Source organism: Notothenia rossii (assembly GCF_949606895.1).
Source record: "Notothenia rossii genome assembly, chromosome: 1".
Taxonomy (NCBI): Eukaryota; Metazoa; Chordata; class Actinopteri; order Perciformes; family Nototheniidae; genus Notothenia; species Notothenia rossii.
This window is the reverse complement of record NC_136912.1, coordinates 55,536,597-55,560,515: the sequence shown is the minus strand read 5'-3', so window position 1 is coordinate 55,560,515 and position 23,919 is coordinate 55,536,597. Positions and strand designations below refer to the sequence as shown.

The window sequence follows — 23,919 nt, the reverse complement described above, 5'->3', positions numbered from 1 at the left end:
TGACAAGGTTCATTTGTCATTTCTCAGCCCTGATCATGATATTTTGTCTCTTTTACAAAATTCTGTGCCTTCTTTCATGACCTGTTTTACTTAACAAAGTCTGAAATTGTGTTCATTTCAGGTTCTCAGTTTGAATGACACAGACTACTTCTTTGACAGTCTGAGACAAATCACTGACTGGTCCAAGAAAGCCAAGACGATCAAAGAGGGTATACACATGTTCAGATTGGAGTGCCTTTAGACTTGTGATGGTGTTTTGTATTTCCCTGTGAAAACCTCTTTGTGTGTGTGCCTGTGTGTGTCCTGCAGGTGGGCCTGTCAACATACCCTACCTTGTGTTCTTCATGAGGAAGTTGTGGTTTAATGTGATCCCTGGCAGAGACACAGAGGCTGATGTTATCTTCCATTTCCCTCAGGTACATTTGAATGATGCGGCTCAGCCTGCCACCATCACATTTTCCGGGATTAGTTTTTCCACCTAATATGAAAGCAAAATATTTCCAGTTGGACCGTACGATATATAAGTAGGATCTTTATTTTGAAGAGTGTGAATGGAATACAGTAATACAGCAAAAACACCTATAATTGTTTAATTAAATGCACCAGACATACAATGTCAAGCAAGGCACATTATCTAAAGGCGTTTTACAAGATACATTTATTTTATTTAAAGCTCCTTGGATACAAACAATTACAGTCATCGATCAGTGTATCAAAGAACCAAAGCAGGCAACGCTAGTCCATGACCAGAACCAACAAATATTAAAGAGGAAAAACATAAAAGAAAATTCTGGTTGCAAAAATAAATGCTGAGTCAGTGGTATTGAAATTGAAAAATTATGTGAGCGGGCACTTTATTGATTTCTGGTGAAAAAGTTTTTCCTTTTGAAATATATAGCAGAATAAGACAAATATGTCCCCTATTTGTTAATATCGTTCAGCTGTACTTCCATGTAGACAATTCTATCTGACCGATAAATTAGATAGTATCAATATTAGTACCAGACCACCCTGGTTTCATTATGACCTCTATAAACGTTACAGATTCAAAAGTTATCAATTGTACAATGTTGTGAACAGTCTGTGGTTGTTGTGACCAGATCTGTGGTGAAATATTTTAAAACCAACTTTTTATCCTCCAGGAGCTACCAAAGTACCTGAGAGGTTACCATGTTAGCACCAAAGAGGAAATCATCAACGTTGCCGCTCTGCTCTTCAGGATAAAGTTCAGCAACGACAAGAGCCAGTTTGTCTCCATCCCAAAGGTCCTGAAGGAGCTGGTCCCTGCAGACCAGCTGAAGGCCATGTCCGAAAATGAGTGGAAGAAGGTACGAGGAGCCTCTGCTGTACAGTTTAAAGGACTTTCTTCTATATTGTTGTTTACATTGACTGACCAAAACCAACCACTACAAATCCACACGACCAGGCTAGTGGCTTATTGTGTCTTTAGTTCATAATCTGAGTGAAAGACAGCGAACTCATTGCCAATGCTAACATGCACATGTCCTTAGAGGGCAAACATATACGTACAAATAGTGCCATATCATTATATATTATACAGTACGATTTACACTTTATTCGGGAAAATCTTTAACCATCTTAAATTAAAAAATGTCAAGTTTTTGGACCCAGTTTAAATGCCAGTTTGTTTGCATAATGCCAATGTTGTTTTCTAATAACCAAAATCAACATCATACTGTTAAGGTTTACTTACATCTCCAGTTTTTTTTTTAAACAAAATTAATCTTGAGGCATGTTATTTTTTATGTGCATAAAACCAGGAGAAAAGCCAACGTTTGAAAATGCATAGTAAAAAAAAAAAAGGAATAGAATGTATTATTTCATGCTGTAATGGCCGTGGGATCCAAATATTCGGTTTTAATGGATTTCATTGAGGACAGTTTTGTCCTTGTCTGTAGTTTTTGGAAAACAATGGAGCTCTATGGCACAGAAAAATATGATATATACAGGCTTGGGATACTCAGACAGTTATATAGAGAGCATCACCAAACCTGTTCTTAACATTTATCATCTGAACAATAACACCATTATGCCATGCCTGTGACCCCCCCCCCCCCCCCCCCCCCCGCCCCCCCCGCCTGTGAGAATATTGCCTGAGGGCTGCGGGGGCGTTGGAAAATCATTAACCTCATTCAAAGTAGTTCAACTACTTCTACTAAATGAGAGTTTTTTCACACTGCGTTGTAAGTATTTTTATTTTTTTTCCAGAGTATTGTCGCATCTTTTAACAAACAAGTGGGTTTGACTGCTGAAGAAGCGAAGGTGGCGTTCCTGAAGGCGGTCTGCCGCTGGCCCACTTTCGGCTGTGCGTTCTTTGATGTGAAGGTAAGGCAGTGAAGGCAGCACATGGAGCTTTTATTTAGCTATCTGTAGTTCTTTTGGTTGAGTGGGTGGTTTGTTTATCTGGTGCTCTCGCTCTCAGTCCTTCCCTCCCTCTGTCACCATCTCATTTGCTTTTTGAACTTTATTTTCAGCAAACATCTGAACCAAGCTTCCCAGATATTGTGCGAATAGCCATCAGCAAGCAGGGACTCACCATCATCCACCCTAAAACCAAGGTGAAACAGAAAAAAAATCTTATTTTCTTTAACACCTTGCTGTTATTATTAATTATTAACAATTATCATCTTTTGTAAAGGATGTACTGGCTAATCACCAATTCAACCGCATCGCTAACTGGTGCAGTGGAAGCACCTACTTCCACATGACTATTGGCAGTTTAGTCAAGGGGAGCAAATTCCTGTGTGAAACTTCACTGGTAAGATCTATCGTTAGACATGTGCACTTTAAATAATGACTAGTGTGTCCATTATTTTGTCTTTACCTCTCTGTCTTCCTCTTCATAGGGTTACAAGATGGATGATCTTATAACCTCCTACGTAAACATGTACCTCCAAGAGACGAAGGCGGGGCAAACCAGGAACCAGCGCTTCAACTGAGCTGAAGTAGCACCAGTGTGTCGCAACTTTGAAATACACACACACACACACACACACACACACACACACACACACACACGGACACACACATACACACACTAAAAGGCAGAGCAGCAAAAAGTTCATTTGGAATCCATTTAATTTGACATTGACTAATTGCATGAAAGAAAGTTGTTTTAGATTTCTTACATTTTATTTAAAGCTAATCTTTCTTTGCCATGTATTCAAGTAGCATATTTCTAATTGAAGACCTTACGTTTTAAGTAATATAATTTAACAATAATATCCATCCATATGGTTTCCTTAAATGCTACTTTCTATTTTTAAATACCACACAGGTTTAATTATCGTTAAACACATTTACTATAAATACTTTTTAGGTATATTAGTCTCTAATAATATTCCCAAAAGGGTTTCATCTGCATTTGGTAAAAATGTTCTTTAGACTTTTAAATGCACAGGAAGCATTGTTTTGCGTATGTTTTCTTTCTCTTTGTTTAGTGGCATGTGTTTTGGAAATTCATTGTGAACACCATCATTTAAACACAATTAGCCATATACATATGAAACCTTGTTGTTATTTGTATTCTTTACAATTGGTATCTCCTCTCCATATAAATCTGCCTGCCTTATAAACATTAAAGGAGCACTGTGGAGTTTTTGAAAACAATCACTTGATTTATTACCTCAGTAAAGATGTTCCTAATGAGTTTATGGTCTCAAGGGCTAGTTTGAAGTCTTTCAGCAGCATGATGTTAATTCTGTGAACCACGTTCCTATTCAGAGTGAAACAGTTGATGAAGCAAGGTATTATAGGCGGGGCTACCTTGTGAATGACAAGTTGCTGTCCGACAATATGTTGTACATTAAGACTCTGGGTCAGCTGTTTTGTTGTAGTATGTTTTGTGCTATAAACTTAGCATCTTCGGGCAAGCTAGCGTTAGCTGCTTAGTTATTACACCATTTAACTTCATGGCCCTGCGTGACTGCTCCTCCCCAGCGCCTCCAAAGGCCTCAAAGCTGTAGGCCTAACACCAAAGGAAGACGTCACACTGTCTACATTCCCTTTTTATAGATATATATATATATATTATTACAGTATGTAACATCTATGGTCAAAACATTGCTAAGTTGTGCTAAAAGGTATTCAAAAACTCCATAGGGATACCTTCTTAAAAGTCTCTCTTCAGAAAATATTTTTAAATGATTATGATCCCAATAAACATTTAGGCCTGAGTGAAAGCCTGTTGGTGAGTGATAAAAATGATAAAAAATGTTTATTTTCTCTGAGCAGCCGGGAGCCTGAGTCTGATAGTCTGCAGTCTTCAGAGAGAAGAGTGGTATATTTATGGTAGCAGGATCTTACACAAAGCGATGTTTTGCTTCGGGTTGTGAGACGCAGAACAGACAGAGCCGAAGTGGCGAACAAAAGCTGGGGCCATCCCAATTAGTAGTTGGCAGTAGATTAACAGTGTAGTGGTGTCTGAGCCCCCCCCCCCCCCCCCCCCCCCCCCCCCCCCCAGCCCTGCACAGATAGCGCCTTTATTCAAGTCTACAAAGCATTTGCATATCGATGATCCAGAGGAGAGAAAGGGCCGATGTGTCTGAGACACAGCTGTGATCTCCCTGTATGAAAGAAATATTATCCCCCCCCCAACCAGCGGGTCCCCCCCCTCCACATCTGTCCGAGGGCTATGTGACTGATTATCTTGGGCATTCCAATTCAGGATGCCTCTAGGAGGCAAGAGACCAACAAGGGCCTCTGTTTCTTCCAAGCGCTAACCCCCCTCTCTATTCTTGTTTTCACCCGCTCTCCTATAGGGAAGGGGGCCCTCTAGAACTAAACAGACTATCGACAAAAGATCATTTCTGAGACTTCAGTCATAAACTTCTAAATTAACAACACAGTCCATCTTTTATCTATCAGTGGGGGGGTGGGAGTTCATTAAAAGGCACTTGGTGGACCACTAGTCCTCGTTGTCATGGTGTCATACCCGACATCTCATTGGCACTGAGGCATGCCATTCTTCTCCCCGCTGCTAAAATGTGCTGCCTATTCTGACTCAGGCTATTGTGGGGCGCACAAGTAGCTCTCTGAGGAGAAGGGGATAGAGAAAGAAAGGGCGAGGTCAAGGTTCAAACGAAAGGCTCTCATTGGGACTCCGTTTCTGTTATCAAATTTGTTGAGACACAAAAAGAGATACAGTCTCATTCCCAAGGACATCTTATGGGAGAGAAAAGGGGGATAGGACAGCATTCTTTGTGTCAGCGTCAGAGCTCCAGAGCTCACGGTCGGACTCCAGTCTCCACTCAGCTCCTGCAGAGTGTTCAGCAGCTCAATTGTTCCTAAAGCAGCCAAACTTCTTTCAAGACGTCCAGTTACTGTAAAGCTCCAAAGCTCAGGTAAGTCTTATTTTACCTCCGATTTTTAGAAAGTAATAGAAATGTGTAATTATAATTGTTTTCTTTGGTTACTTCATAACAATTCTGGCTCCGCAAGAAAGATTATTTCTATTGTTTTTATAGTACACACTATATTTAATTGGCATACATGGTTACAGTAAAGCAATATATCCTTATTTTAGAGCCACTGTGCAATAGTACAAAGTATTTAATCCGTATCACTAAGCATCACTTTGGAAATCTAATATTTACTTTTTAAGAACTATATCCTTCCGGTCAGTGAATATCATGTGCATTTAATCCAATAACCAGATTTCACAGTTACTTCATTCTACGGGTTTCTTTGATGATTTTAACAAAATGTACACATAACAGCTGTCACAGATTTGTCACAACAAATTGTTACTGACTAATCTCCTAAAAACGACCAATGCCAGGATGCTCAGTGTTCTCTATGTCAACGCTCCTACACAGATCTGTTTACCAAGATCATTGTGATGAAGGCATACAGTATGTCAGGATTGCCTCTCTTTAGGATTATCCCTCGGGATCCGTATTTAGGGGAGCTTTTTCATTGAGCTGTGCTGCTCCTGGTTTGTTATCCCTGCTGGGACTGAAACCCTTTTCTTTAAGGCTCCTGAATGCCCAGGTCTCACAGCTCCAGTCGGTGCATGCAGGAGCAGAGCACACACTGAAGAGAGTCACGCTGCTACATCTGACTGCTTCTTAATGGGTCAAAAGACAGTGGCTGGTAAAACGGATAGCCCAGTCAGATAAAAATATATATTGTTATAAAGCCATGCGGTGCAGCATTATTTAATCACGTTTAATACATTTTAATAATAATACATTTAATGTATATAGCGCTTCTCATCTGCCAAGACAAATCTCAAAGCCGAAGACGTTTCACTGTCTGGGCAGCTTTTTGCATCATATATTTGTGAACTTCCATCAGCTAAAGAAACATCTGTGGATGTCAAGTTCATCTCTGCTGGCTGCACATGTTTTGATGATGTTTTTGGATCCTCCACAAAGCGAAAATAAGCCTTTTCTCACATTCATTATTTGTGTTCACGCCCAATGGAGTGGACACATGGAGCTTGCCTGAGGGATAGAGGAGTGGGTGGTAATTCTTTAGGTGTGTCGAATGGTTCTCATAGAGAGAAAATACAAAGATGTGGAGAGTATATAGATCAAAAGTTATGCTTTAAACTCACGAAGGAATAACCCGAAAAATTTGAAAATCATATATCATTAAAATATATCTTTGATAAAAGTATATTTCCACCAACAGGTTACTTTATGTAGCCGTAACCCATAAAGAACATTTTGGACACTTGGAAAATACTGAATAAGAAATTGAACTAAATGAGAAGATACAACTAGCTTAGTTTAGACTGAAAACGGGCAAACAGCCAGCCTGGCTATGTGCATAAAATGTGCCTGTCACAAAAAAACCTTGAAACTATAACTTGTCATCTTAATATAACATGTTAGATACAAATCAAACAGAGGTGTTAATATGTTTGCTTTAAAACTTAGGGCAGACATTTAGTTTCCTGGCTAAGCTAACAGGCGGCTGGCGCAAGCTTATTATTAGCTTACAAACACGAGAGTGGTGTCTGTCAGGTGAAGAGATACAAACTTTGGAGACACATTTACAGACTTATTGATGCTATGCTAGTTTTAGGTTTAAAATTGCTCACGCTATATAATTGTTACAGTTCACCATTCAGTCTAGATTAAAGAATTGTATGCTGACAAATCAAACTAGGGGGCCAGATAATTAGTAAAAAAGAGGAGTGAAGATCTAATGACTCACATTTCCTGAACTTAATAGTGTGCAGAGGGAGTCTCATACTTGTAGTGGTGAGAATTAAATAATTATCTGCTCTGAGGGAATGTGGACATTAACCGGGTACACTGACATCCATTGTGACCTTGTGAGACTGTCACTGAGACAAACTCTCCCTGCCTATCGTGTGTGTGTGTGTGTGTGTGTGTGTGTTTGTGTGTGTGTGTGTGTGTGCGTGCGTGCGTGTGTGCGTGCGTGTGTGTGGGCGGACGGACAGGGGTTGGGTTTCCTGTCACTGCAGTTATTTGCTGTTTGCATACTGAACAATTTTTTCCGAAATTAAAAGCACGTGTTTAGAAAAGTCATGACTCAAATGGTCAGTGATCTGGAACTGTCAATTAGATACTATATCTATCCTGCAAACGAAAATACTTAACTAGAAATGTGCTGTATAAATACCTGTAAATATCTTTGCTATATTAAAATAAAATGTAGACGTTTCTAGTTTTCTAAATTTATTTTTTAGATACATTTTAAATGTCAGTTTTGTTGTCTCCTCAGCAAGCAAAATGGAGTCTGCTACAATGGATCTGTCCTCCATGCTATCCAATCAGTCATCAGAGAGCTGTGCTCCGGTGGATACCACAGTGGAGAACACACTGTTTGGATGCTTCTACATCCTGGTTTTTTTCCTGGCGCTGAACGGTAACAGCCTTGCCCTCTGGATCTTCTCTCACCAGCGTGGCGCTTCATCTCCAGCAAACGTCTTCTTGATTCATCTGGCTGTGGCAGACTTATCGTATGTGATCATTCTCCCCCTGAGGGCCACCTACCACCTCACAGGAGGCCACTGGCCCTTTGGCGAGGTGCCCTGCAGGTTGGCAGGCTTTTTATTTTTTGTCAACATGTACGCCAGCCTATACTTCCTGGCCTGTGTGGCAGGGGATCGCTACCTTGCTGTGGTTCATGCTGTGAGGTCGCTGAAGGTTCGTCGTGCCCGCTACGCTCACATCATCAGCTTCTCTCTATGGGCCCTGGTTACTGTTTCCATGGCGCCACTGCTCATCACCAACCAGACTGAAGAGGTAGACGGCATGACGGTGTGTTTGCAGCTGTACAGAGAGAAAGCCTCACGCAATGCTCTGATCTCCCTGGCTGTAGCCTTTACCCCGCCTTTCCTCACCACCCTGTCCTGTTACCTGCTCATCATTTATAACCTGCATCGGGGCTCCAGGTTAGAGCCGTCCCTCAAGCTGAGGGCCCTGCGCACCATTGGTCTGGTCATGCTCATCTATGTAGTCTGTTTCCTGCCTTATCATTTGAGCAGGGCCACTTTTATCCTGGGCTACAACCACCCTGACGTCTCCTGCCAGACGCGCAGAGGCTTGAGCTTGGCCAACCGCCTCACCTCATCCCTCACCTGCCTGAACGGTGCCCTGGACCCGCTGATCTACCTGTTTGGAGCGGAGAAGTTCCGCGGAACACTTATTAGATTGTTTTGCAAAGATCAGGCCGGGGTGTCAGCAGCCACCAGTGGAGAGTTAAAGGGAACACATGAGAGCTCTGTCAGTGCCAAGTCTGAGTTTTGAGGAAAATACATTTGATCTGGAACATTGTTTGACATTGATGAATTTCCTTACTTAGGCCCATTTCACAATGTGGTTGATGTGCTTCTCTAGTCACCATGTCTCAGTTATAGTCTCCACCCCACGCCCAATTCACCCTCAGAGACTGTAAGTGAATCCTGTGTACTAGCAGGAGCATGTGAGGACTCCCTATAAGGACTTGGGAAACGCAGTGGGAACTCATGTTACCTGGACAGGGCCAACCTGTGCTCAGCTAAATGTGAGAGATGTTGAAGAGAATTATTCTGTTTTAAAGAAAACAAGTAGTTAGTTTATAGTTCCAGGAGCATTTCTTATTGCCATCTTCTACCACCAGGTGATCCCACAACCAAAGTCTGCAGCCTTGCTGACTTAATGAAAGTGCCTTTAAGGTCAACGGGAGCCCCCTAAACACTAGCCCTCACTCTAAGACCATCATGGTCTGTGAGACTATGAGGATCCACCCACCTGTGATCTCAACACGTTGTTGAATCTATTATTTCCACAAGCTTCCAATTTTTGTGTTAAACACCAAATGTTCAAATGTGTACTACATAGTCAACTCTTAATGTATATTTTTTGGAACTGTTTTGTATCCTATGCCAAATGTGACTTGTTACTTCCTAATACTTTTATATATAAGGTGTTTTTAGCCATGCTAGCATTGTGGCACTGGACATGGTTTGTTGTTCAGTCAAGTATTGGAGGAATTGCCACACAATTACAGATATCCATGATCGCTGGAGGAAGTATTGGAACAACTTTTCCTGTCACCGGTAGGTATAAAATGTTGATTCGTGCAATACTTTGATTTATTACCCACAGGTTTAATCTAAGTGCTAACACACCAAACTGAGATGGTGTGAATAGTATATAACTCCTTCACCTTTAAAGTTATAATGTGATTGTATTGCTGTAATGATAGATTGTTTGTAGTCACCCAAGCAGCAAAGCCCCAGATATGGTCTGCCAGGCTATTGTGGTGATGACCGTTATTCAACGAACCAATCAGTCGGAAAATGTTTCATTGGACTGAAATCAAATTTGTTCATGATGATGTCATCTGACCTTCTCTGACGCAATTTGTTTTCCTTCTATGGCAAAGTCATGACACGCCCTACTCTGCCTCTAATTGGCTTAGCCTGATATACTATCTTAGCACTAACCAGTCCCAACCCTCATGGCTAAACCTTACCAACCCAATCAACAAAGGCGACAATTTCTAGCCAATCAGAGGCTGTAAAGTAAAGTTTAAAAAAATGGTTTGGGCTCAGTTCCATGGTGCATCGGGTTTCAGAATAATGGGCAGTAAGAACAATTTTTAAGTTCCCAAAAAGAGAGCTAAAGTTAGTCGTTGGCCACAATTTGGTCCAGACTAAACTATCTTTTGGTACTGACTCTCATGTTCCACTGAGAATGAATAACTGTTTGACCAATGCAAAACATGTGACATCCCCAATAGCCTTGTGTTTGCTAATTAGCAACATTCAGAATGCCAACGCCCCCAAACAGGATGATAAACAAGGTAGAGATGTACCTGTCAGGCATGCTAGTACCATCATTGTGAGTATGTTAGCAGCTCAAAGCACCCCAATGCCGGTGCAGTGTCTCAGAGCTGCTAGCATGGCTATAGACTCTTGATCTTATTTTAATATGAGGTATACTTTAATAGACTTTTCTTGCTTTCTTAATTTGTTTTTGCTAGACACATCTTCATTGTAGACATGCTTAGTCATTATCCAACTTCCTAACTTGCTATGCTATGCATGTATTTTTTTGTACACATTTTTATTGCACTATTGCATGAAAAACTATCAACCCTGTTTTACTGTGAGTCAGTCTGGCTTGACGTCATCTGCAGAAGAGGTGAAATACATGATTTATTTACCCAGATTAGTTAAATGTGAATTAGAAATGTACTTTGTAACATTAAGTTGTAAATAATAACTAAGTAAACATGTGTTTTCAAGTGCTCTGTGCTGTGCATGAGATGATGTGTCTTCTCTAAACTGTCATATATCTGAGGATTTGAGCTGCTCTCTGTGAAAGTGAGAAATCTATTTCTAGCTTAGGACAGAAACCTCCGAGCTGCAGTGACTTGTCACTGTGTAGTTCTCTTTTTGTGTCTTGTGACCCATGTTGTGGTTTGTGAGCAGCTTACTTTCCTCCTCTTATTTCTGCAACACTTCCTGTCCATCACATGAACAAGGCAAGGAACTCTAAACTTGTATTTCCTGAATGTACACATTTTCATAAAACCCCTTGCTCTTCTAGTTAATATTTAAAGATCAAACTATGATCATTCAGACACAGTTTGGTGTGAATATGAGCACTTGTTTAACTTTAAGTCAAATGTGATTCAGCCATTAAAAACGCATCAGGGAACCAATTAAAGCTCCTTATAGAATGAATTTATTTGCGAACACAATTGTCAAGAAATGTTTGGACTATAACAAATGGAGTCGTGTTTGATACATTTTTGTTACTTCCCTTTTTCATTTTTATTTTAACAAATGCTTTGACTATTTCCTGCATGGTTCACATTAACAAGCAGATGTACAGAAACTAAAGAGGGAATGCTGGTTAATCATTAACACAATGTAACAAAGATTTCTACTTGGAGAGTGAAAGTATATATTTCCAGTTAGAGCTGTGGAGATCTGTCGTATAACAGGCAGGGCAGAACCAGGGCCCTCCTCTCTTTACCTCTCAAATAAGGAAGTTCAGAGCCTAGCTAGTAGCAGCTTCCTTTTACAGCTTTCAGGGGCAGAGGATGAACAAGTGAACAAAAAGACTTCTGAAGTACGCACCATGAAAAGATGAAATAGCTACTTCGGTTTGCTAGCATACTGTTGGAGAGCAGAGGCAAAACTCTTGAGCTCAGGCTCCCCGGGGAGAAACAGGATGCCGAGTTATCAACCATGGTGCCATGGTACAATAAGTCGATCCAAAGCTGAGGATCTACTTTCCAAAGCAGCAAGAGATGGAAGCTTCCTTATCCGGGCTAGTGAGTCCATACAGGGAGCGTATGCTCTCTGTGTTCTGTAAGTTGACATTTTTGGTTTTCTTGACAGTTTATCTTAAATGCAATTTCAAAGTGGACAATGACTATTGTTTGAAAAATGATCCTTTCTATTTAAAGATAAACACTCAATTTGTGTTTGGAATCAGGTTTAAGAAGAAATTACTCTTATCATAGTTAATATAACATGATTAAAAGTTGCATTTCCCCCTTCTATTTGTCAATGTGTCGTATTAGATTTTCTGCATGTACTCTCGTAAGGCAAGTCTAATTCCCCTTTATTTGCATACTGTGCTACCACGCCGCACCACCCTTTGCCATCTCCAACTCATAACTTTGAAATAGAAATATCAATTTGAAATGCTTTACAATCTGTTTAGATCGCATGCTGAACTCAATAAAACACAATCAGCCAGTATTCAGTTTCTTTGACCTACAATGTCATTTTCCAGTGACATACATTTGCATTTTATTATCTCTATTAACCACAGATACCAGAACTGTGTGTACACATACAGAATCCTGCCAAATGAGGATAAGAAGCTCTCTGTCCAGGTGGGTTGACAGTTTCACAAAAGCCTCCATTATTTTGTACCAAAATCTGTTGAGTTATTATGGTTATAGACTGATAAGTATTAACAGTATATACATGGATGTATGTCTATATGAATGTGAAGATAAAGGGCTTCTTATATCAGAACTAAATGTTGGTATGCAGCTAATTTTGATGCTGCACCTCCACCTGTATTTTAAGACCCATATTGGTTACATCCGTCCTCTGGCCTGTGGCATCATTTTTCATTTAGCCGTGCTAAGGACACGACTTTTAGGATAGCAATGTTTGTCGGTTGTCCACCATTCTGGACTTAAACATCTCAATATATACTGAAAGGCTTGCCCTGAGATTGTGTTCATACATTCCGGTATGAATGTCTATATTTTGGTGATCACATGATCTTTCATCCAGCACTATCATCAAGGCATCATTTCAATTTGTTCCACACTGGTTTATGACCAAGTCCTACCTGCCTCAGCTGCAGTTTGGGTTTAGTTCTAATTAGAAAATGTTAGCATGCTAACAATCTCAAATAAAACAGTAACAAAAAACATGCTTAGCATCAGCATGTTTACATTGTTGTTGTGAGCATTTTAGCATGCTATCTTAACATTTAGCTCAAAACCTCGACTGTGAATAACAATGCCTCACAGAGCCACTCGCATCTATTTAGACCCTTATTTTTCTCTCAAAATGATTCACATTTGTATCTAAACAGCTGAGAACTGCTGTGTTTGTTGAACACAATGAAATGACAACCACCAGGAGGAAGTGAAAGCCCTTTGCACATATAATGGAGTATCATCTGCATAGAAACAAAGATATAAAAAGTGTTATCGTATTGGAACATGCACATTTACCAAAAAAAAGCCTATCCTAGGGTACTTAGGAGCCAACATTTATGATTTCTACCATCAAAATGATAGATCTTGTGCACGATCTGTGACCCCGCATGCAGGCTGGCAGTTTAAATAGTAGTGGCACCAGTTTTTCCAGTTCCAGCAGGCACTGTCTGTGATGCAAACATAGTGACAACAAAGGTTTTGGATCATTTAATGTGGAATGGCAGTGTGGGGTTTTAGAATGACATTTTGAAAGAGATTAGAGTCGGTTTGCTGTAAAATAAGTCAAACAATTGTTTGTGTGAAGCAAGATGAAAACAAATGGTCAGAAAAAGAATACATAAACGTTATAGAGTGACTGCAATGACCGTTCAACCGTTCAATCTTTGAAAGTCTTTGAACTGCACACACAGCTGCTTAAGGAACTTAGCTGATGACATGAATGCAGATCTAGTATGCTGGAGGAAGCCACAGACGGCACCATTGACGTCACTTGGGAAGTAAAACTAAAAGATTGTGTCACCTGGTCTGGGAAAGGAAAAAACAAAGCCCACCATGTAATGTCCGTTCTTCTGAGCAATGAGGTGAATGATGTGTCTGCTGTGATCTGCTCTTCAGGCATCAGAAGGAGTTCCTATCAGGTTCTTCTCTGTGCTCACTGAGCTGGTGGAGGCTTATTACAGTCCCAACATGGGTCTGGTCACTCATCTGCAGTACCCTGTCCATAGGGAGGAGGAGGTAGACGAGGAGCAAGGTCAAACAACTTCTTATTCATTTGATTGGTGGATATTATGTGAAACATTTTAAGATTTAACATTTTAAAATTCCTAAACATCCTTTACATCTCTGTCCTGCAGAATCCCAGATTCTTCCACCGCAGCTTCCACCCAGGAACTTCGCTGGCAACGATGTGAGAGAAAGTGACTCCATGTCCCTATCAGAAACCTACCTGATGAGACTGCAGCATATGGACTTGTCCACGTATGGACACATTTACAGAATTTGCAGTGATGCATATAACCAGATAATGAATCATGCAAAGTTTCTGATAATACACTGGCAGTATACGAAGTGTACAATGAGTCATATGTTTGTGAGCAGTGATTTAACACTGTTAAAGGTCCCCTATTATGCAAAATGCACTTTCTGATGTCTTGTATACATAAATATGTGTCCCCGGAGTGTAAGGAGACTCACAAAGTGTCAGAAATACAACCCTCTCTCTTTTCCGCCTTATCCACATCTCTAAAAACGGGGGTACAACGGAGCTGATCCAGATTTGCTGCGTCATGACGACATTACCAGAGGGGCTGGCTTTGCGTCCACGGTCCTCCAAAGGGGCATGGCCAGCAGCAGCTCGGTTACATTTAAAGGGCCAGACACAGAATCAGCACTTTAGTAACAGGGCTGAAATAGAGGGGTATGAGGCATGTGAAACATGGGTGATCTGTTTGGTATTTTGAGCAGAACACTTCAGAGACATGTTTTGTATATATGTGGCCCTATAATATATTGTTAAAATATAGTATAATAGAGCTTTAAGTGATTAAACTAGGTTAACGGAGGTTTGAATAATTAAACCGTTTTCAAATTGTTACTGTGTTTTACATTTCCAGAATACCAGAGGAGCATCAACTGGCTATCCAAGAATACTTCCGGACCTCAGTCAGCCTGGATGCTGAACAAGTGCACAATGGTTTCCCTAACCTCCCTGGGCTAAATAAGCTAACAATGGCAATCTGCAAGAATCTAAACAGGTACAGTTACCAGTCAACAGAATGGCCTAGTCCTATGTCCCCACACGGCCCCAGGCCCTGGACCTTCAGGGAGGAGTTGACGCCTCCTGGTGTGCTTGATCGCAAGAAGCTGAAAGAGACTCAAAATGATTAGGAGGATACACCACTTTTAAAAGTAAAAGCTTATAATTTATTCCGACCGTATTTAACCCTTTCATGCATGAATTATGAAAGCCTCAGTCAGGATTTTTTTACCAAGTGTTATTATTGCCCTTGGGGCATGAAAAACAAGATTTGAACTTTTTTTTTTAAATCTAGTTTTTTCAAAGAGATATTTATATGTCCACTCAGGTGGACAGTATGTGCTCAGGGTTTGAACTGAAGAGACGTACATTTTGAAAAAATGATAAATAAAGATGTGCAAACTTAAAATGACATCATAATAACATAAGTACATTGATTTACGGCCCAAAAAGATATTGCAGATGAAGTATTTTCAAGAATAACCAGGGCCAGGGGCCAATTTGAGGCCCCACGCACAGTTATTTGATGAGTGCTAGTGGAGCCTCGCAGCAGCGAAACCGTGCCGCGCCACCCTAATTGCTCCACATAAGCGCATAGGTGCGCCTCAGATGAGGCCCCCCTCCGCAAGGTGTGGCCCCCTCCACAAGGTGAGGCCCCACACAGTCTGCATGATCTGCCTGTAGGGAGGGACGGCCCTGGGTACAGCAGCAGCAGTACCAGTATTCATTGTAGTTGAAATATAGCCAGTGATGCATGACGTCCACTGTAGTGGACAGGTGGTTAATCATGATTTCCTGCAAACATACAATCAATACTTTGATCATTTATGAATTATATGATTCCTTAGTTGTTACTTGATGTCACCATATTTTTTATACCTGCAGGGGACGCTTTCCATAAAAGGATTGGCAAGATATAGATGGGTGACTTGGTCCGTGTGGCTTTTTGTCGTCCATCTTGGTTTAGAGACATGTATCATGCACTTACACTGACTTTCCACTGAGTGGCAGTGTATGGGATGATGCAATAGGGTCCTATGTAGTGGCTGATGGTGCAACTATGCAAAAAGAAAACAATGCATATACAAGAAAACACCTTTTGAATAGCTGTCCACTGTAGTGACCTCTATTAATGTACTTCTATGGGTTTGGATCTTTGATTTACATATTTTATAATTTTTTTCCTTTGGATAACATACAGTGGCCCTACGCAAATGTAAAGGTATGAAAGGCCATTTCTAGAGCCAGAGTCTGGTTCTTCTCTTGTGTGCTACTGTAGAAACATGGCATTTTATTACATTAATCCCAATGTTGATCTGTAATTATTCACGATTAATAACAAGTTTGAATACTAGTATAAACTTGTATCTTGGGTTGAGATCAAACAAATACACATGTGGTGTTTTAATAAAGAAATGCATGACAAACTGGTGAGAGAAATCTCACCAGTTAGCTAAAGCATGGACTAAGCTGCTGGCACAGAGCCGCTGTGATTGCCCTCTGTATAATGTGTGCTACACAGGACATGTTCTCTCTGCTGCTATCGTACTGCAGCTGTTCCTACAGTGGTGATCCTGTCTGCTGTCTCACACTCCTGTGTAGGTCCGTGTGGACATGGGTTTGGCAAATACATTATATAGATTACAAAGAATAAGGCTGATTTTCTGCCCTTTATTGTGAGACAGTGAAATATCCTGCATCCTGCCAGTTTTGGAGATCTTTCATAGAACGTTGGACCAACAGCTCTCCCCGGGGATTGGACTAAAACAAGTGAGTTGTACCCTTAACCGTCTGTAAGACAAACAACACACAGAAAAACCTCCTTGTCATGATATGTTATTTCCTTGATTTTCAGATCTCCGGCGATTTAGGTCAATCGGTACCCTTTAGGCTTGAGCAACTGACAAAACTGCTCTACTCAATAGAAGATAAGGTAGCCTACTGTGGATCATTTTGCCAACTGACCTCGAACCATCTTGATTATTGACAAACCGACAGTTGGTGTGAGTTACAGATGAAAAAGGACTTCTCTATTCTCTCTTCAGGCTAAAAGCTCAATGTTTGAATCTGTTGGGTGTGAAGGAGGTCACAGGAAATCTCTCATACCGCTTGTTACGTTTGAGGTGCTTCTCTAAACTACTTTATTAACAATATTGCAGTAAGCTAATTATGTGCAATGTCTGAAGGTTTCTTGTTAATTTTTCCCATTTCCTCTTTAACTTGCAGGTCAAGCAAGAATCTCTGGGTATTTCCATGAAGATGTTCCTGAAAGTAGATGTTGAAAGTGGGAAGCTCTACTTAAAGAAGTCAAAAGATGGGCCTGAAGACAAGTTTTTCGTGCACAACAAAAGTAAGAAATCCCATCGCGCTCTAGCCTCATTCGTTTGTATTATTTGCCCTGCAAGCAATGTGGCTCCAGTAATGGCCCGTCTGTCAGTCAGCCACCGCTTTAGACCAAACTGACACATTTGTGCTGGGTCTGTACACCTTTACATGGCCGTAACTCTTATCTTGTTTACAATCTGCTGTTAAGCATCAACACGACTCATTTATTAAGAGTGCTTTGATTATTTTTTAGTCCTGCAGTTGGTGAAATCTCAGAAAATGCATGCCAAACTGGTGATCGTGGCGGAGACGGAGAAAGAGAAGATTCTGCGGAGAGAGTTTGTTTTTGATGACACAAAGGTAACAAACATCTGATCCATTAGCTTGTTCCTGGTCTATTTTAAGTCCCCTAGATTTGTTTAAATATCAATAATTTATAACATATTCATTGACAGATTTGATTGTGGCATGGCAACATTAGGATGGGTTTCATAAGCATAAAACCCTGTCAGCACATTGAGAAGTTGTGTTTTCTTTTTTTTTAAATGAACAATTAAAACAAGCATAGAGAAAAACATGAACAGAAATTAGATTTTATATAACCAAAACAGGTTTGACATAGTTTGTTCAGGTAGAAGTCCTTTGGTAATAGTAAGAAGCTGATTACGATATATATTTTCAGGGCCTAAAGCTTTTACATGTAACTCATCAGATATAATGTTTAATTGCGTTCATTTTAAGAAATCACATTTTCCTTTTTGTATGTATCTTGCCAGAAAAGGGAAGGATTTTGCCAACTTCTTCAACAAATGAAGAACAAGCACTCTGAAAAGCCTGAACCAGACATGATCACAGTGTTTGTTGGCACCTGGAACATGGGTAACAATCTTACATGTTAATAATTTGAATTCATGATTAAATGTAACAACAAAGTAAGATACTTCACTGTAAACCTGCAGGAAATGCTGGTCCTCCCCACAACATTGACTCCTGGTTTCAGTGCAAGGGCCAAGGGAAGACCCGAGACGACACTGCAGACCACATCCCGCATGATTTCTACGTTATCGGAACACAGGAGGATCCCCTGGGCGAGAGGGAGTGGGCAGACACAGTGAAAAGCGTCCTGAGGAAAATCACAAACATCACTTTTAAACAAGTAGGTGACTAACAAGTAGTAAGAAAGAATCAACTGAATGCAGAAGCAGAGCAGTAATGCTTTACTTCATCTTCTCACATCCAGGTGGCGACCCACACTCTGTGGAACATTCGGATTGTGGTCCTGGCCAAGCCTGAGCACGAAAACAGGATCTCCCACGTTTTCTCAGACAGCGTGAAGACCGGGATTGCCAACACTCTGGGTGAGCAATCCAGCAATTTTTCACGACACTGTGTCTCAGGGCATCTTCATTTTTAAAAACCTATTAATGTGTTATACCAGATTAACGGGAAGAATCTCAGCTAACTGCCGATACAAACCATTTTTACCAAAACAAAACACAAGTCTCATAAGAAGCATCTAAATGACCCCTGAGCGAAAAAATGCTAACGTACTTTGGCACAGAATAATCCTAGTAAATTTTGGAAAGCCATAAAATCGATTTCCACTGGTGATATCCCAAATGAGCTACCTCCGTACCTCACCACAGCATCTGGCATTATATCAGACAGGGCCACCATGCTAAATTGCTTTAATAAGCATTTTGTCTCTTGTGGCTCTCTGTTTGATTCTGTCACTGACTGTGCTTCTGCTTCTGTGAACGCTCCAGTCCTTGACTCTGAACAATGTGGTCTGGAAAACCCTTTCAGTTTTACTCCTTTAACTGTTGGTATTGTCCATGAAGCTTTATCCAAGTTAGATCCTAAGAAACCGGCTGGCCCGGACAACGTAGAACCTTTCTTTTTAAAGATAGCTGCAGATTTTATTGCTCCACCTCTTACTTCTCTTTTTAACCTCTCCCTCAGCACAAATACAATTCCTAAAGTATGGAAGTCTGCTTATGTCCTGCCTCTACTGAAAGGAGGGGAGGCAACTATTTTAAATAACTTTAGGCCAATCTCTAAATTGTCAGTTTTGGCTAAGGTGCTCGAACGACTTGTGAGTGAACAAGTAAAGGAGTTTTTATGTATAAATGATATCCTGTCTAAACATCAGTCAGGCTTCAGGAAGAAACATAGCACCATCACTGCAACAATGAAAGTGGTAAATGATATTACTAGTATGCTAGATAATAAACAGAGTTGTGCAGCTCTGTTTATTGACCTTTCCAAAGCGTTTGACACCGTTGATCATCGTGTCTTAAAACAGAGGCTACTCAGTACTGGCATATCCAGCCATGCAGTGGGGTGGTTTGTGAACTACCTCTCTGAAAGGTCCCAATGTGTTCACTTTGATGGGCTGTCTTCTGAGTGGTTAAACATTGCTAATGGTGTTCCTCAAGGTTCTGTTTTAGGTCCACTTTTATTCTCCATATATATCAACAGTTTAGGTGAAAATGTGGATGAAGCTACTTTACATTTTTATGCGGACGATACCGTGATGTATTGTGCAGGTCCCTCCATTCAGGAGGCGGTTGTTAAATTACAGGCTGTTTTTAACATTATTCAGACTCAGCTCTCTGAACTAAAGCTTCTTTTAAATGTGGATAAAACCAAGATAATGCTCTTTTCAAAAGCTAAAAAGTCACCAGAGCCTGTTTTAGATATTGTATCAACGCAAGGAACAAAACTTGAAGTTGTTGCCTGTTACAAATACCTTGGTATCTTGCTTGATGACTGTCTCTCTTTTAAACTTCATGTCAATAACCTGCTTAAAAAACTGAGGGTTAGGCTAGGTTTCTTTTTCAGGAATAAGTCCTGTTTCTCGCTTGAGGCCAGGAAAAGGCTAGTCACTGTGACCTTTTTACCTGTGCTGGACTATGGTGATCTGCTGTATATGAATGCACCTGCCAACTACCTAAGCAAACTAGATGCTGCGTATCATAGTGCTCTGAGATTTGTCACTAACTGTAAAGCACTTACTCATCACTGTACATTGTATACCAAGGCAGGTTTACCATCACTCACTGTACGGAGGCTCAGTCACTGGTACACTTTTATCTATAAAGCTATGTTGGGCAAACTCCCGTATTATATCTGTTCATTGATAAAGCAGAAAGTTGCAAGCAGCTATTGTCTGCGATCACAGGATATAGTCTTGTTAGATGTGCCAAGAGTAAGGACTGTCTTAGGTAAGACAGCTTTTATGTGCGCAGCTCCACTTGCTTGGAACAGTCTACAGGCAAAATTGAAATTGAGCATTTTTATTTCTTTGAATGTATTTAAGGCATGTCTAAATGAAATGCTTTCTGACACTCTGGGTATTTGTAAATGTTGAATATGTAAATATGATATCCTCTGTTGTTTGTATGTTGTTTTTATGTTTCATGTGGAACTAAATGATGCAGGTCTCCCTTGTAAATGAGATCGATGATCTCAAGGGACTAATCTGTCTAAATAAAGGTTTGAAATGAAATGACAGAACTCAAGATAAAGATACCCTTATTACTTATCGTAACTGCACATACAAGATATCCGATTAAAGCTGAGACTCCACAGATTATATAGCTATAGTATCATCACTGAGCGATCAGAACTCGCGACAGGGGAAGCAAACACAGACATCACAACACGTAGCATTACGGAGCAAAAACGGGACATTGTCTCACCTTAGCTGTTATTCTGATCAAAAGTCGTGTTCAATGGGATTAAAACAAGAAAAAACGCGGCTGAGGGTTAATCCATAGGTTAATTGAATGTGTCTGTCACTTTGTAAAAATTATTTATAATCCATAATTCCATTTTTATGTAAAAAAGTGTTTTTTTTGCTAAATCTCTCTAAAAAGGTCAAATTTCACTTGTTTTGCATCAATCTTGATACAGGGTATTTATTATATGTTGTACTTTGGATTCCTAAAGCTTTTAGTCTACCATCCCATCATTCAAGGGTGGTTTTCACTATAAGTAATATTTTTTGGAAAGACACTATAATTTACATTTTTTTACTGTAGTGTGTTCAATCTGAATTTACTTTAAAATTTAAAAAAATTGATTCTGATACTTCTACATCCAACTCACAGATGTAACCTTGCTTTGAGAAAAAAGATTATTAATTTAACCCTTTTAGAAGGGAAGATATGATCATTTGTTCTGGGAATGTTATTTTCGAGCCTGAGACCTGAAAAACAGGCTCGGGGCTTAACAGGTTAATGTCCTCTTATAAAAGTGAATTCCACAAATCACTGATGTTTTGATATTTTGTAGGAAACAAGGGAGCAGTGGGAGTTTCCTTCATGTTCAACCGTTCATCGTTTGGCTTTATCAACAGTCACCTGACCTCGGGAAGTGAGAAGAAGCTCAGGTTGGTAACAGAGAACAAAGCCAGCTAGTCTACATTTATCAATAACACTATAAACGGATCAAACTAAAACTGTAATCTCAATGTCTTTACTATTTTCTGTAGTAGCAGTTGCAAGTTCTTTCTGGACTTTTTTTGCCTCTCCGGCATCATACATACAAACTGCCTAGGCACTCAAATTGGTGGAAGTTGTTAGAAGTCAGAAGGCACAGGAAAGGAGCTCTGCAGAGGCTTCTACTGAAATTGACAAAATCTAGAAAAGGATTATCAAACACTTACTGAATACATCCTAATACTATGTTTAGTTAAATCATTGTGGGTAGGTAAAATAGCTCGCTATCTTAACCTTCAATCACTATTAAATAAACAGTTAAAGAATTGTTTATTCACTAGTAGTGTCAATTGATTCAAAATTGTTTTAATCACAATAATAATCCTGTGATTAATTAAAAGTATTGACTTCATCTAGGATGGACATAACACAAATACGTGTTTGGTGTTGTAATAAAGGAATGTATGACAAACTAGTAAGTGAAATCAGTTTAATTGTTAGCATGAAGTTGGACATTTTGCTCAAGGTATGGACAAAGCCGCTGGCATGGAGAGCCGGTGTAATGTGTGAGCATATTATCGTATGCAAACAATGAAAGTGCAATTATTAGCAAAATAAAAATTTGAGCTAACAGAAAATCCTCCATATTAGTTTAATACACACAGTTAAGCTAGCACACACTATTGTATGAACATATAGGTTCACCTGCTGAATTAAAAACAGAACACATGAAGCAAAGAAAGTGAAAACCATGAAGCAGATTCAGGCAGTCGGCGTATGGATTCACACTTAAAGTATTATCCTACAGAACAGTACAGCTGACAGAGAAGAGAGAACATCTGATCCTTTACAACAAACACTATATGCTCTTTTTAGCTTGTTACTAACGCTTTATTCCTGCTAGTAGGCTAATCCCCGTTTTTTCAAAATGAAAAAAGTCTGATTACATTATTTTTTAAGTAACTAAGGGATTACAGTTACCTTTTTTTGTATCCTGATTACATAATCCCATTACAACATTACCGTTACCATTTCAACATTACCGTTACACCCAGGTGGTGAGGGTCCGTACTGATGTCCAGTGGTCTCCAGTCAGAGCCAAATATTAGTTTTTGCCACTTCCTCGGCTTTCTTTGGCATTGGCACAAATGTATTAATAAACATTTCCCTATGTAGATACACGAGGAAGATACAGATTATGTTATGAGTATGTATAATTTAAAGATAGAAGTATGCTGTTTGTGAACTTCCCAGTAGCGCTAACTACAGTAGCTCACTTCGCCTTTTGCTGATTTTGTCGTATTAGCACACTGGTTTAACTGTTACAAGAGTTGAGACAGTGATGCTTGAAATATTAACTTATTATGCCCTTGGTGGTGTATTTGTACAACAATAGTCACTACTGCTTTTAGTTTACCTATCTAACAGTTACAGAGTTGTCGAGGACATTATTTTGTTTAACACATTCAAGCAATAATAGTATGTATTGCCGACATGCATTTGAATTTATTTGCAGACGAAATCAAAACTACACAAACATCCTGCGATTTGTGAATCTGGGGGATAAGAAGCTCAATCCGTTTGACATCACACATCGCTTCACACACCTCTTCTGGCTTGGGGATTTGAACTACCGCGTTGAATTCCATCCACAGTAAGTTGTTTTGGATTGTAGTTTGCTGTATAGAAGCAACACAAACACAAAATGATGTAGTTTGATGCAAGATAACGTTTTTGCTACCACCGGATATATAACGTTTGTGTTGATATCTTAATAACAAAATGCTAATTATAAGCTATGTCTGTTTTATAAATACATGTTTGCATTGCTGTAGTTTAGTGGTATATAAAAGAGCATGCTGGATGTCAGGTGTCTAAATTCTCAGCTGCTAACACTGTTAGGCAGAAAAGTCACTTCTCTACACTGTTTCCCTTCACAGGAAGCTGAAAACATTGTGACAAAGATCAGACAGCAGCAGTACCAGGAACTCCTCAGTAGAGACCAGCTCAACACGGAGAGGAATGATGGAAAGGTCTTCTTGCATTTCGGTGAGCCTTGGATCATATTCATTCATAAAGAAATGCAGCGTGTGAGACCTGTATGTGCTTTTCAAATTCCTAAGGAAGGCAAGTGAGTAAAATACATTCTGTTGATAACATGTTGTAAATGTAATCCAAATGATTATATGTCTTACTTAATCCCTGGTT

The 23,919-nt window shown here is 39.9% G+C and overlaps 3 protein-coding genes across 3 annotated transcripts in view; all 3 read left to right on the top strand.

Moving 5' to 3' along the window:
- The window catches only part of myo7ba (myosin VIIBa), a 51,577-nt gene extending 47,947 nt beyond the window's left edge, over positions 1-3,630 (top strand). Inside the window, exons 40-46 of the mRNA XM_079649920.1 lie at positions 122-209; positions 310-416; positions 1,143-1,328; positions 2,230-2,346; positions 2,496-2,579; positions 2,660-2,779; positions 2,868-3,630. Coding sequence (XP_079506046.1) covers positions 122-209; positions 310-416; positions 1,143-1,328; positions 2,230-2,346; positions 2,496-2,579; positions 2,660-2,779; positions 2,868-2,960 — 795 coding nt within the window. The 3' untranslated portion in view covers positions 2,961-3,630. The remainder of the gene's footprint in view (positions 1-121; positions 210-309; positions 417-1,142; positions 1,329-2,229; positions 2,347-2,495; positions 2,580-2,659; positions 2,780-2,867) is intronic.
- Positions 3,631-4,629: 999 nt separating this feature from the next.
- On the top strand, positions 4,630-10,734 carry gpr17 (G protein-coupled receptor 17). The gene is made up of 2 exons (XM_079678355.1): positions 4,630-5,363; positions 7,720-10,734. The coding sequence occupies exon 2, from the start codon at positions 7,728-7,730 to the stop codon at positions 8,745-8,747; it is 1,020 nt and encodes a 339-aa protein (XP_079534481.1). The 5' UTR covers positions 4,630-5,363; positions 7,720-7,727; the 3' UTR covers positions 8,748-10,734.
- Positions 10,735-10,886: 152 nt separating this feature from the next.
- Positions 10,887-23,919, top strand: part of inpp5d (inositol polyphosphate-5-phosphatase D) — a 16,300-nt gene continuing 3,267 nt past the window's right edge. Inside the window, 17 exon segments of the mRNA XM_079678367.1 lie at positions 10,887-11,806; positions 12,276-12,339; positions 13,801-13,936; positions 14,040-14,163; positions 14,799-14,939; positions 16,627-16,711; positions 16,797-16,874; positions 16,987-17,064; positions 17,168-17,291; positions 17,520-17,626; positions 18,043-18,145; positions 18,226-18,422; positions 18,507-18,624; positions 21,566-21,662; positions 23,228-23,352; positions 23,355-23,365; positions 23,652-23,801. Of these exon segments, the coding sequence (XP_079534493.1) occupies positions 11,667-11,806; positions 12,276-12,339; positions 13,801-13,936; positions 14,040-14,163; positions 14,799-14,939; positions 16,627-16,711; positions 16,797-16,874; positions 16,987-17,064; positions 17,168-17,291; positions 17,520-17,626; positions 18,043-18,145; positions 18,226-18,422; positions 18,507-18,624; positions 21,566-21,662; positions 23,228-23,352; positions 23,355-23,365; positions 23,652-23,801 (1,878 nt within the window). The 5' untranslated portion in view covers positions 10,887-11,666.

Excerpts from the sequence above, each read along its gene's own strand:
- gpr17 (XM_079678355.1), top strand. The coding sequence starts at position 7,728 with ATGGAGTCTGCTACAATGGATCTGTCCTCCATGCTATCCAATCAGTCA.